This window comes from Mustela nivalis (assembly GCF_964662115.1).
Source record: "Mustela nivalis genome assembly, chromosome: 18".
In the NCBI taxonomy this organism is placed as follows: domain Eukaryota; kingdom Metazoa; phylum Chordata; class Mammalia; order Carnivora; family Mustelidae; genus Mustela; species Mustela nivalis.
This window is the reverse complement of record NC_139037.1, coordinates 15,917,594-15,931,292: the sequence shown is the minus strand read 5'-3', so window position 1 is coordinate 15,931,292 and position 13,699 is coordinate 15,917,594. Positions and strand designations below refer to the sequence as shown.

At 42.4% G+C, this 13,699-nt stretch overlaps 1 protein-coding gene across 3 annotated transcripts in view; it reads left to right on the top strand.

The window, feature by feature from the left end:
- WWP2 (WW domain containing E3 ubiquitin protein ligase 2) overlaps positions 1 to 13,699 on the top strand; it is a 147,652-nt gene that overhangs the window by 21,278 nt on the left and 112,675 nt on the right. For 2 of the 3 annotated variants that reach the window (XM_082711686.1, XM_082711687.1), the window contains exons 2-4: positions 756 to 840; positions 10,005 to 10,152; positions 10,525 to 10,646. In XM_082711686.1, coding sequence (XP_082567812.1) covers positions 771 to 840; positions 10,005 to 10,152; positions 10,525 to 10,646 — 340 coding nt within the window. In that variant the 5' untranslated portion in view covers positions 756 to 770. Of the gene's footprint in view, positions 1 to 755; positions 841 to 10,004; positions 10,153 to 10,354; positions 10,447 to 10,524; positions 10,647 to 13,699 lie in introns of those variants that run through there. The other variant, XM_082711688.1, reaches the window with a different exon arrangement.

Sequence of the window (13,699 nt, the reverse complement as noted above, 5' to 3'; positions counted from 1 at the left end):
ATTTACTTATTTATTCGTTTTTATTTTAGACAGTGTACCTGGGAGGGTGGAGGGCAGAGAGAGAAGGGAGAGAGAGAATCCCAAGCAGAGAATTCTAAGCTCCACACTGGGTGTAGAGCCTGATTCTGGTCTTGATCTCACAATCCTGAGATCATGACCTGAGCCTAAGTCAAGAGTTGGTCACTTAATCTGCTGAGCCACCCAGGCACCCCTTTTGTGTATTCTTTATTGATTTTAAAAATTGGAATTTTATTTATTTATTTATTTTTAAAAAGATTTTATTTGTTTATTTGACAGACAGAGATTACAAATAGGCAGAGAGCCAGGCAGAGAGAGAGGAAGGGAAGCAGGCCTCCTACTGAGCAGAGAGCCCGATGTGGGGCTCGATCCCAGGATCCTGGGATTATGACCTGAGCGGGAGGCAGAGGCTTTAACCCACTGAGCCACCCAGGTGCCCCCCCAAAATTGGACTTTTAAAAAATTGTTGAACTGTGGTTTTCTTTTTGAAAGTGTTATATTAGGCTCTCTCCTCTAAATGTTGATGTCGTAGTAGTCCTTTGCCCTTCCTAGGCTAGCAGAGACCTAGCTAGGCTCAGGACAAGACAGACAAACTCCACCCCGACGGAAGTAGCACGGAGTTGCTTGGACCTTTATATTTTTCTGGTTCATCTCTTTCAACTGAAATATTAAAAAGGGGTTCAGTTCCTTAGTCTCTTACCGGATATCCTCTAAACCTCCTGCTGTTTGTCTTGCAGTTTTCTGGTGATGACATGGCATCTGCCAGCTCCAGCCGGGCAGGAGTGGCCCTGCCTTTTGAGAAGTCACAGCTTACTTTGAAAGGTGAGTGGCACCCTGTGAAATGTTTTCTGTTTGAGGTCCAGTGCAGTCTATGGGGAAGAGGCAGAATTATACCACGCCTCCGTCTGAGAGCCAGATACTGTGAAACAGCCTAAGAGTCTAATCTTCATTCTCATAGTGTTACCATATAGCTGGATTTCTTTTTCTTTTTAATATTTCATTTTATTTATTTATTTTTTTAAAGATTTTATTTATTTATTTGACAGAGAGAGATCACAAGTAGGCAGAGAGGCAGGCAGAGAGAGAGAGAGAGGAGGAAGCAGGCTTCCCGCCGAGCAAAGAGCATGATGCGGGACTCGATCCCAGGACCCTGAGATCATGACCCGAGCCGAAGGCAGCAGCCTAACCCACTGAGCCATCCAGGCGCCCCTTAATATTTTATTTTTAAGTAATCTCTGGAACCAGCATGGGGCTCAGACTCACAATCTGACCGAGCCAGCCAGGTGCCCATAGAGCTGGAATTCTTTTCCTTTCTTCCCTTTTTTTTAAAGATTTTATTTATTTATTTATTTGAGAGAGGGAGAGAGCACAAACAGGAGGAGTGGCAGAGGGAGATGGAGAAGCAGACTCCCCTCTGAGCTGGGACTTGACATGGGGCTCCCTCCCAGGTCCCTGAGATCATGACCTGAACTAAAGGCAAATGTTTTACCACTGGAGCCACTCAGGCACCCCTGTCGCTGGAATTCTTAAAAAAGAAGGATAAAAGGAACTTTTGGCAAAAATTAATGGTGATTCCTTCACCATTTCTGCCTATACTCATTCCCTAGGTAATCTCATCCAACCTCATGGTTTATTTATTTATTTTTAAAGATTTATTAATTTATTTGAGAAAGAGAGAGTGCTTGCACAAGCACACAGTGGGGAGAGGCAGAGGGAGAGAGAAACTTTAGCAGACTCCATGCTGAGCGTGGAGCCTGATGCGTGGGGCTCGATCTCAGGATCTTGAGATCAGGACTTGAGTTGAAACCAAGAGTCAGTCACTTAACCAACTTCACCACCCAGGCGCCTCCCCCAACCTCATGGCTTTAAATGCCACCAATAATAAGAACACTGCCAAAATTATGTCTCTAGCCTGGACCTCTCCTTTGATTTATTTCCAGATTTTTATCTCTAGTAGCCCACTTGTCATTCCACTTGAATGGTTAGTAACCATATAAGCTCCTGGTTTTCCTTATCATATTCTATATTCAGCCAATCAGAGAATCTGCTCATGTCTGCCTTCAGAACTATCCATCATTCAGCCTCTTCGTGCCACCTGCAGCGTCTAGGAGCTGCCATCTCCACCCTAGATGAAGGCAGTAGCCTCCTAACCTGCCTCCCTGCCTCTGTCCTTTGTCTTACTTCGTCCTCTCAGTCACACAGCAGGCACATCGTGTCAAGGGTGCTCCATCTCACCCAGTAAAAGCTGAGGATCCCATGGGATATGACCCCACCCACCATTCCCATTTCTCATCTCCTGTTACTCTTCACATACACCCTGCTGCGGCCACGTGGGCCTCTTTGCTCTTCACTGTGTGTGCCGGGCACACTCCCACCTCCGAGCCTTTGCATTTGCTGTTCCTTTTGAGTGAAATCCTTTGGGGCCAGATATATACCTGGTTTGCTTCCTTGCTTTCTTTAGGTCTTTACTCAAAAGTCAACCTCTTTTTTTTTTTTTAAGATTTTATTTATCTATTTGACAGAGATCACAAGTAGGCAGAGAGGCAAGCAGGGGGCCAGGGTGGGGGGGAAGCAGGCTCCCTGCTGAGCAGAGAGCCCGATGCGGGACTCAATCCCAGGACCCTGAGATCATGACCTGAGCCGAAGGCAGCGGCTTAACCCACTGAGCCACCCAGGCGCCCCAGAAATCATCCTCTTTAACAAGCCTTCCTGATTCCCCCATTTGCAGCCTCCCGCCCTCCTCATGTCTATCCCCTTCACTACTTTATATTTTTTCTTAGCCTTGTTACCATTTAACGTAGTACGTATATATTTTTAAAGATTTTGCTTATTTATTTTAGAGAGAGCAAGTGTGGGTGCGCAATTGAGGGGAAGAGCACGTGGGAGGGAGAGGGACAAGCAGACTGCACTTAGTGCAGAGCCCAACTTGGGGCTCAACCCCACCACCCTGCAAGTGTGACTGACCTGAGACGAAAATCAAGAGTTGGACATTCACCTGACTGAGTCATTCAGGTGCCCCAATGCAATTTACAGATTTTTATGTATTTCTTTTATTGACTTTCTCCTTCAATAGAATGTAAACACAAAAATAGGGCTTTTGGTCTCTTTTGATTACTTTTGGTACCCCAGTGACAGAGAACAGTGCCGGACACTTAGTGGGCTGTCAATATTGCTTGAGTGACAGAAGGTTGCTTTGGTAGCCTTAGCTCTACAGAAGAGTCATGGGACTGAGAGATGCCTGGTGACCCGGGACAGTACTTAGTATCACAGCTCTGGCCTCTCAGAGACATGGTCATTTGGAGGCAAAATTGTCGCATCATTTTTAAAAATTATTATTTCTGAAATGCAAGTATTATTCATCTCTTTAATTCATTCAGATGCTTTAAAATTGTTTCCTTTCCTCCAGTTCCTCAGTGCCCCTGCTGGGAAACTAATATTACCAGCTTCTTGTGTGTCCTTTCCAAGATACCTGAAAGGGGATATGGTTTTGTAATCTTGAGAGTCAGGTTGTCTTCCTTGGAAGGAATAATTTTCTGGCAGTGCATGAGAGTGCCCATTTCCCCACATCTTTACCGATACAATGTGTTCTCAGACTTTTTTTTTTAATCTTTGCCAGTCTGATTAGTTAAAAAAAAAAAAAAAACTTTTTTCTTTTTCTCTGTCTTTTTGTTTTTAAAAGATTTATTTATTTGAGAGAGAGAGAGAGAGTGTGCATGAGCAGAGGGGTAGGGGCAGGGGAGAAGCAGGCTCCCCTCTGAGCCTGATGTGGGGGCTCCATCCCAGACTCCAGGATCATGAATTGAGCCAAAGGCAGATCCTTAATCCACTGAGCCATCCAGGTGCCCCCAAATAACTGTTTTCTCAGTGGACTTTTATTTCACATTTCTTTCATTATAAATGATGTGTAACATCTTATCCTATGTTTAAGGGAAATTTGGATTTCCTAGTCTGTAGATTCTCTGCCTGTTTCTTATTTACTTATTGATTTAAAAAATAGTCTTGATACATTTTAACCACTTTTGTTGATGTCTCATGGTTACTCTAGTCTAGCCCTCTTGAGGAGGGAGAAGCATTAGAGAGAACTTGATAGGGTTTTGAAGTTGGGAGTTTAGCTTTTACTACCTGGTCTAAAAATTATCAAGTCTAGGTTAAAACAGAAGGCTGCCCATAGACCTGGTGACACAATGAGGTCCCTGTTTTGGGGCCATATTATTCAGGAATGCATTTGACTTGTAAAGATGTCTGTTTGCCTTTCCTCAGTGTGAATTTTTACTAGTGTGGAATGAGCTAACTGGATAATACAAGCGTGTCTGACTACAGATGCATTTAACCAATAAGGATTCTGTAATACCACTGAGGAAAATGATGGGGGGAAGAGAAAAAGAGAAATAACAAAGTAGATGATGTAGCTGGTTCCTCCTCCCATGTGTTTCATTAAGAGAGCCTATAGTGTAATTTGGGAAAGGGGACTTTGCCATTCCTTCTCTCTGCCTCGCTTCCCTTATGTTTCTCTATAATGCAGTCCTACAGTTTTATTTTATTTAGTTAGTTATTTATTTATTTAAAAAGATTTTATTTATTTATTTGACAGAGATCACAACTAGGCAGAGAGGCAGGCAGAGAGAGGGGGAAAGCAGGCTCCCTGCTGAGCAGAGAGCCTGTTGTGGGGCTCGATCCCAGGACCCTGAGATCATGATATGTGCCGAAGGCAGAGGCTTAAAATATAGCAGGGTCCTTAAACATAAGCGAGCTGTTTTATCTGATACTTAACTGAAGAAGCACCGAGAAACTGAACCCTGAAAACCAGCACAACAAAGCAAAAACTGGCTTTTTGCTTTATATTGAAAGACATTAGATTAGACTCTATTCTGTACCTTCCTAAGAGCTTTTCAAGGTTACAGTTTTGGCCATGTGTGGTTTTTTTTGTTTTTTGTTTTTTTGTTTTTTTGTTTTTGTTTTTTTTGCCTTATTTGTTAACTTTAAAAGCTAAATTCTATGTGAAGATGTGAAATTGGCATTTATATTTCATCAAACAGTAAATAAGCTTTCCAGATAAATCTGCTCAGATGTTGCAGCTTTTAATTTGGCTTGTGTTTTAAGAACATGAAACCTTCAAAATATCATCCCACTGATTAATTGTAAGTTATGAAGGGGAAAATGTATCTTTACAGTGGAGTGACCTGACAGACCGCACATTAAACAGAGGATCAAACTTAGTATCCACGGTAGGAGGACAGCCCAGTGTGTATAGTAAGACACATGCAATGTAACCTATGTAGTATTCTTGACAAAAATATTCACTGTGAATCTCACCATGAGGGTAACAATCAGAAAAACAGCATTTGGTGCATTATATGAGACAGCTGGTGGAAGTCTTTAAAAATTATTGTCAGGGAAAAAGAAGGGAGAGCATTCTAGGTTTTAGAAGATTAAGGAACCAGTAACCAAATCCAATTTGCTCATGCCGATAGGTTCTTGGATTGGGCGGAAACAGCTCTAACAAATATGTTTGGAGAAATTGGGGAAATTTGGATATGTAATGAATATCAAATGATAGAGGGAGTAACTGCATTTTTTTCAGGTATAATAATGGTGGTGTGGTTAGGTGGAAAAACGTCTTCCCTTTCTTTTCTTTCTTTTTTTTTTCTTTTTTAAAAAGATTTTATTTATTTATTTGGCAGACAGAGATCACAAGTAGGCAGAGAGGCAGGCAGAGAGAGGAGGAAGCAGGCTCCATGCTGAGCAGAGAGCCCGATGTGGGGCTTGTTCCCAGGACCCTGGGATCATGACCTGAGCTGAAGTAGAGGCTTTAACCTCTGAGCCACCCAGGTGCCCCTCTTTTCTTTTTTTCTTTTTTTTTTTTTTTAAGTAGGCTCCATGCCTAGCTTGGAGCCCAACTCAGGACTTGAGCTCACAACCCTGAGATCAAAACCTGAGCTGAGATCAGGAGTTGGAGTTAATCGACTGGATCACCCAGGTGCCTGCATTTCTTTCGTCCCCCCCCCCCTTTTTTTTTTTTTAAAAGATTTTATTTATTTATTTGACAGAGAGAAATCACAAGTAGATGGGGAGGCAGGCAGAGAGAGAGAGAGGGAAGCAGGCTCCCGACTGAGCAGAGAGCCCGATGCGGGACTCGATCCCAGGACCCTGAGGTCATGACCTGAGCTGAAGGCAGCGGCCCAACCCACTGAGCCATCCAGACGCCCCATCTTTTGTCCCCTTTTTTAAAGGAAGTTCTATACCCAGCATGGGGCTCAAACTCACAACCCTGAGAGTGAGTTGAATGCTGTACAAACTGAACCAGCCAGATGCCCCTCCTTATTTTTTTTTAATTGAAGTATAATGAACATACTGTGTTACATTAGTTTCAAGTGTACAATGTTTAGAATGTCCATATTCTTTTTTATTTTTTAAGATTTTATTTATTTATTTGAGAGAGACTGAGAGAGAGCATGAGAGGAGAGAAGGTCAGAGGGAGAATCAGACTCCCCAAGGAGCTGGGAGCCCGATGTGGGAGTCAATCCCAGGACTCTGGGACCATGACCTGAGTCGAAGGCAGTCACCCAATCAACGGAGCCACCCCTGCACCCTAAAACGTCCGTATTCTTACAAGTTGTATACTGGAAGTATTTAGGTTTGATCAGTCATGATATCTACAATTTTCAAATGGATTAACAAAAAAAAGTTTATGGGTATATGCAGAGTCATGCCCATACACAAATACAGATCTCCTGTATCTGTATCCTGGGCTATCTAGAAAGAGCCACCCCTAGCCACATAGAACTACTTATGTTAAGATTAAAATTAAACTTTAAATTTAAATCCTCAGTCATACCAGCTATATTCCGAGAGCTCAGTAGCCATGTGTATCTCATGGCCATGCATTAGCCTGTGTTGGCATAGAACTTTTCCTTATCACTGAAGTTCTCTCTCTCTCTCTTTTTTTTTTTTTTAAAGATTTTATTTATTTATTTAACAGAGAGAGACACAGTGAGAGAGGGAAGACAAGCAGGCGGAGTGGGAAAGGGAGAACCAGGGTCTCCTCTGAGCTGGGAGCCCGAGGTGGGACCTGATCCCAGGATTCTGGGATCATGACCTGAGTCGAATGCAGACACCCAACTGAGCCACCCAGGCGCTTCTGAAGTTCTCTTGAATAGCAATGATGAAGGCACACACATAGAAAAACAAAAACAAAAACAAAAAAACACTAATGTGGTGGGGTGCCTAGCTGGCTTAGTTGGTAGAGCACATGCCTCTTGATCTTGGGATTGTGAGTTCAAGCCCACTGATGTGGGGCTCGATTCCAGAACCCTGAGATCATGACCTGAGCTGAAGGCATACACGTAACCTTCTGAGCTACCAGGGTGTCCCGGAAAAAAGGTTTTTAAAAAAAGCAAATGTGGCAAAGTGATAGTTGCTGCAGAATATATAGTTATGTATTGTCCTATTCTTCTTCTTTATTTTTTTCTTTTGAGATTTTATTTATTTGACAGAGATCACAAGTAGGCTGAGAGGCAGGCAGAGAGACAGGGAAGCAGGCTCCCTGCTGAGCAGAGAGCCCGGATGCGGGGCTTGTTCCCAGGACCCTGTGACCATGACCTGAGCCGAAGGCAGAGGCTGTAACCCACTGAGCCACCCAGGCATCCCTTATTGTCCTATTCTTTAACCCTTTCTGTAGATTGGACACTTCAGAATAAAACTACCAACTGCAATATGTAATCCTAGATTGGATCTTGGGCCCCCCCCCCCCCCCCACACACACACACACAAAGTGTCTTTTCTCTTTTGCTATAATGGACATTGATAGGACATTTAACAAAATTTAAATGAGGTCTGTACATTAGATCATAGTTTTAAAGATTATTTAATTTCTCCATGTTGATAATTATATTATGGTATTATCAGAAACTGTTCTTAGAAATATACACTGAAGTATTTAGAAGAAAAGGGGCACAGCATCTCAAACTCACTCTTAAAGTTTCAGGAACGGATGTGTATGTATATGAGAGAGACTCAGGGAAGAGAAAGAATAACAAAGCAAATATAGTAACAAGTTAGTATTTGGTGTCGCTTAGGCGAAGGGTTTAAAGGAATTCTTTGTATTTTTGTTGCAACTTTTCTAAATCTGAAATTATGTCAAGATAAAAAAGAAAGTAAAGATACCACAAAACAAAACAAAAAATAAATCTCCAAAGGGGGGAAAAAGAACCTAGGGGTAAAAGCTAGAGGGACAAAAAAGGAAACATTATAACAGAGTTCTGAGAATTGGCCTGTGTGCTCCCTGATTTTGGATATGTTATCTCACCTTTCTGCACCTTACTTAATTGGCCCAACTATTAAATGAAGGGTTCAAACTTGTTGATTTCTTCTTTTTTCTTAATTTAAATTCATTTAATTAACATATAGTATATTATTAGTTTCAGAAGTAGAGTTCAGTGATTCATCAGTCTTATATAACACCTAATACTAATCATTATATCAGGTGCTCTCCTTATGAACTTGTTGATTTCAAAGAAACTGTCTAGCTCAAAATGATAGGACTATAATTATAACTAGTCCTCTCCCCTTGCCTGTTTTTTTAGACTCTGTGTGCAGAGCTACTCTCCCACCACGAGGTGGCGTCAGTTAACCTTAGTCTATGTGAAAAGTAGTTCAGTTTTCTACTCTGGCCCCCATTTCCCCTCGCCCCGACCTGTTTCTCCTACCATACCCTCTTGCTCCTGAATCTTAGCCACAGCTTTTGCTGCTGTTGTTCTTTGACTTGCTCTCTACTGTTCTAATGGGCCTGGAAAACACAGGTATTGCTAAAAGAATCCAGAGGTAGTTTTGTCCTTTCTCAAGTTGTGGACCCTTATAGGACTCTCAGAAGGGTATGGGAGAGAGAGGTTTGCTAAACCTTATCAGAGGGGAGCTCAGTCTTGCCTCATGGGTAAGAAATGCCAGTCACATGCTCTGATTTGGGTCACGGGATCGAGGACATCTTAGGTGTGGTTTGTCTCGGTGACCCGGAGTTTCCACCATGGGTAATATATGCTCTAAGAGATGCCTGCATACTTGTTCAGTTTGGCTTGCTCGTACCAAATAAACATCAGAAATGCTGCCACATGAAGGTTACAGATATACCAGGAAAGGCAGTTGGCTAACAAGCTCATGGAAAACATATTCACCCTCACTAGTAATTGAAGAACGGTAATATAACCAATAATCGTGGTGGGGAGTCAGCTTGCCTGGGTGCACATCCTAGTTTGAAGCCCCCAGGCTCTGTCACCTGGGGCAATGACTTAACTTCCCTAAGCCTGCTTCCACTTGGGTGAAGTGGGGATGATGATGTAATTTAGATGATGTGTGCATAGCCTAGTGTCTGTAATAAGTGCTCATTAAATCTTCCGTAACTTAGATTTTTTTTTCCTCTGATTTGCAAATATTGAAAAAACCTAATAGTACGATGGTGGTGACATGGATATATTGGTATCTACATGGGTTTATCCTTTTTGCAAAGGAATGAAGCAGTTTGAAGAAAAAATACTCATATCATTTGAGGAATACTGAGAAAGGCATGCAAATATATACATTCGTGATGATTTTCCCAGAGTGAAAAATTGTAAGCACTGGAAGAATAGTTAACTAAATTATGGTATGTCTCTACAATTGGCTCATATTGAAGCCATTTAGAATTGATTTTCGAGGGAGAACAATTCTTGAAGAAGTGGGAGCATAAAAGATTGAGAGTGTTAAGTGTGGATTTGCCAATATTTCAATGATAATTATCCCAGTCTTTTCAGGTTAGGAGTGCTTATTTCCTTATGCTTCATAGTTTTAAAATATCCTTACATTTTTTTTTAAATAAATTTTTTTAGGGTCAAAAAAAAAATCCCAAACCTATTTTTTTTTAAAGAAACACTAAAAAAGAGCGAGAACATCTGCCACAGGGGGGCAGCTGGGAGCCTTCTGACTCATCTTTGACTTTTTCTTTCTTTCCCGTCCAGTGGTGTCAGCAAAGCCCAAGGTGCATAACCGTCAACCTCGAATTAACTCATTTGTGGAGGTGGCAGTGGATGGACTCCCCAGTGAGACCAAGAAGACGGGGAAGCGAATTGGGAGCTCCGAGCTTCTCTGGAATGAGATCATCATTTTGTAAGAGAGTCTCTTCTCTTTGCAGTAACCTGGGAGAAAGAGAGAAGGTGCTCCACGGGGGTTGTGGGAGATCCTGCTTTCCTGTGACACCTCTAATTTCTCTGCCTTTGGTTCCCAAGGCACCTCTCACCAGGTGTTTCTACTTCATTGAGGTCACAGAGCGTTCATTATTAGCTGGATGGTTAAAGGGTCAGCTTTGTGGGGGGAAGAGTACACATACTCACAAACAGTGTATCTCCCTGTTTGAGGCCTCCCCCCACCGCCACCCACCCCCCCCATTCCAAGATGTCAGCAGTAAGTTTATCTGTTTTCTTTTAAGCTGCAGGAAGACCAATAGGCTCGGATGTGATGAATCAAGTTTTTGTTTTCCAGGAATGTCACGGCCCAGAGTCATTTAGATTTGAAGGTCTGGAGCTGCCATACTTTGAGAAATGAACTGCTAGGCACTGCCTCTGTCAACCTCTCCAATGTTCTGAAGAACAATGGGGGCAAAAGTACGTATGATGAAGGGGTGGCCGGTGTGATTCACTTATGAGGGTGGGGAAAAGAATTTGCGGGCTTGGGTTCCTCTCACACGCCACGGATAGGCCTGGGGCTGTAGTTTCCTCCAGGACCGGGAGCTGCGGTGGCTGTTTCCTGTGAATGCTGTCGTGGAGTATTAGGAAGGCAGGAGCTCTTCTCTGCCTCCACTGCTGGGTTTCAGCCTCTTTTGTCCCCGGGTTCTCCTGCTGGGATGCAGTGATGTGTCCCCTTGATACTTTCTGGAGGTTGAATGCTCTCCTTCTGCCTCTCCTCCTCTCTTCTCAATCTGGGTGACATGTGGTCTGTTGACTCCAACCGTCCGGTGCCTCCAGCCTAAATCATTACTTTCCTGGTGTGAGTTCTTGAGCAGAACAAAGAAGCAGCGTGTGTTTGTGTGTGTGTGTTGGGGGGATGGTGTTACAAATAGTGCCTTGTGCTTAGTAGGCACTCAGTAAACATTTACTGAAGGTTGCAATGTGATGGGAGCTCTGTCTTAATTATTCAGGGAGCCTCTGCTGCATGGCAGTCCAAATCCTACAGTCTATTTATTGCTGCTTGTGGTCCGTGGCATAGTCCATGCCTGTGGTATCTGGACCCTCCCTCATAAAGCCTCTATTGAGAGCAGGACCATATGTGGTGAGGGAATGCCACGGAAAGAAAGGCTCCTTTTTCTCTTGATGTCTGCTGTCTAGAAAATATTTTCTGAAAGTGGATTTAGCTTAAGAGAGATGTGTGGGGGTGGGGAGTGTTGACTCCCAGGGAGAGCACCATGTTGATTCGAGAGTCTTTTCTTTCTGAGCTTGTCCAGGCCACTCGAGTGGTGTTTAGAGGCTCCTCTGGTCTTTCCCTTTCTGCGGGGCACACAGGCATGTGGTGAACCCACTCCAGCTTCACGAATTGTTTAAAACCAGGAATATGCCTCTCTTTTAATTCCCTGATGGTTTATCTTCTGAGTTGGTCTTTATTTTCCAAAACTCTAGCATGCATTTTATAATTTGATTATCAAATTTGTTATGTCATTTGGAAATACTTTGAGGACATTCTCACATTAAGATCAGCAGCCGCTGTGACTGTCCCCTTCTTCATTTGTTCTGTCAACATACTTTTGATTATAAAAGTAATTGTAGAAAAACTAGAAATTACACGAAAGCACATAGACACACAAAGAAAATAAAGTTCTCCTGTAAGCCACAGTACTTAGTGATAATTACTACCATTTTGATATAGTTTTTTCCGAACCTTTTTTTCCCTGCATACAAATATTTAAGACATCAATGAAACAAAATTGAGACCATACATAAACATAATATCTTGCAACATGCCTTTTTCTCTTCAAAATGTATGAATATATCTTTTTTTTTAAAATGAGCACTTATTTTTATTTTTTTTAAAGATTTTATTTATTTATTTGACAGAGAGAAATCACAAGTAGGCAGAGAGGCAGGCAGAGAGAGGAGGAAGCAGGCTCCCCATGGAGCAGAGAGCCTGATGCGGGGCTTGATTCCAGGACCCTGGCATCACGGCCTGAGCCGAAGGCAGAGGCTTTAACCCACTGAGGCACCCAGGCGCCCCTGAATATATCTTTTTTTTAAAAAGTTTATTTATTTACTTTTTTCTTTTTTCTTTTTTTTTGGTAATCTCTACATGGGGATTTTGGGGCTCAAACCTACAACCCCCAGATCAAGAGTCACACACTCTTCAGATTGAGCCAGTCAGGCACCCCTCAATATATCTTTATTTACTTATTTATTTCTAACTGTGGTAAAATGCACGTAAACATAAAGTTTATCATCTTTATCATTTTTCGGTGTGCAGCGTAGTGGCATTAAGTACATTCACATTATTGTGCAACCGTCACCACCATCTGTCTCCAGAATTTCAAACACAAAATCGGTAGCCATCAGACAGGTCATTCGCTCTCTTCACTTCCCGCCATTCTAGTTTCTGTCTCTGTGTATCTGAGTAGGTACTTCATGTAGGTAGAATCATACAGTATTTGTCCTTACAAAAAAGGGAGAGATTTTATTTATTTATTTATTTATTTAGAGAATGAGCAGGGGAAGGGGCAGAGGGAGAGGCAATCTTTTTTTTTTTTTTTTAAAGATTTATTATTTTTTTTATTTGACAGAGATCACAGGTAGGCAGAACAGCAGGCAGAGAGAAAGGAAGGTTAGCAGACTCCCCGCTGAGCAGAGAGCCCAATGTTGGGCTTGATCCCAGGACCCTGGGATCATGACCTGAGTCAAAGGCAGAGGCTTTAATCCACTGAGCCACCCGGGCGCGCCGCAGGAGAGGCCATCTTAAGCAGACTTCATGCTGAGTGTGGAGGCTGACATGGGGCTTGATTTCTCACTCCAGAGATCACAGCTTGAGCCAAAACCAAGGGTTGGGCACTTAATGGACTGTGCCAACCAGGCACCCCCCCAATGTATTGAAATAGCTGTAGTTTTTTTTTTTTTTTTTAAGATTTTATTTATTTATTTGACAGACGGAGATCACAAGCAGGCAGAGAGGCAGGCAGGGAGAGGAAGAAGCAGGCTCCCTGTGGAGCAGAGAGCCTGATGTGGGGCTCAATCCCAGGACTCTGGGATCATGACCTGAGCTGAAGGCAGAGGCTTTAACCCAGTGAGCCACCCAGGCGCCCCTAAACTCATATGTTTATTAATCTTTGTGCCCATTTTGACAGTTGTGATAAATTACTGAAGATGGGTTTACTGGATTTGAGTATTTTTCACATACCTGTGACATTGGATACATATTGCAAGATTACTCTCTGGAAAAGGTCTGCCAGTTTACTCTCCCATCAGCAGTGGTCAAGACTGCTGGTTTCTTTTGCCTCTTGGCTTTTATTAGGGACTTTTTTTTGGGGGGGGTCTATTTGATAATTAATATTATGCCAGATTTGCTTCATCTAATTTTTTTTTTTTTAACTTGTAGTATTTCAAAGTAAATTACAGGTGTTTCAGTATTATATTTTAGAGTTTTCAGCATTTGTCTTATAAAAAAGATATTTTTGGGGCGCCTG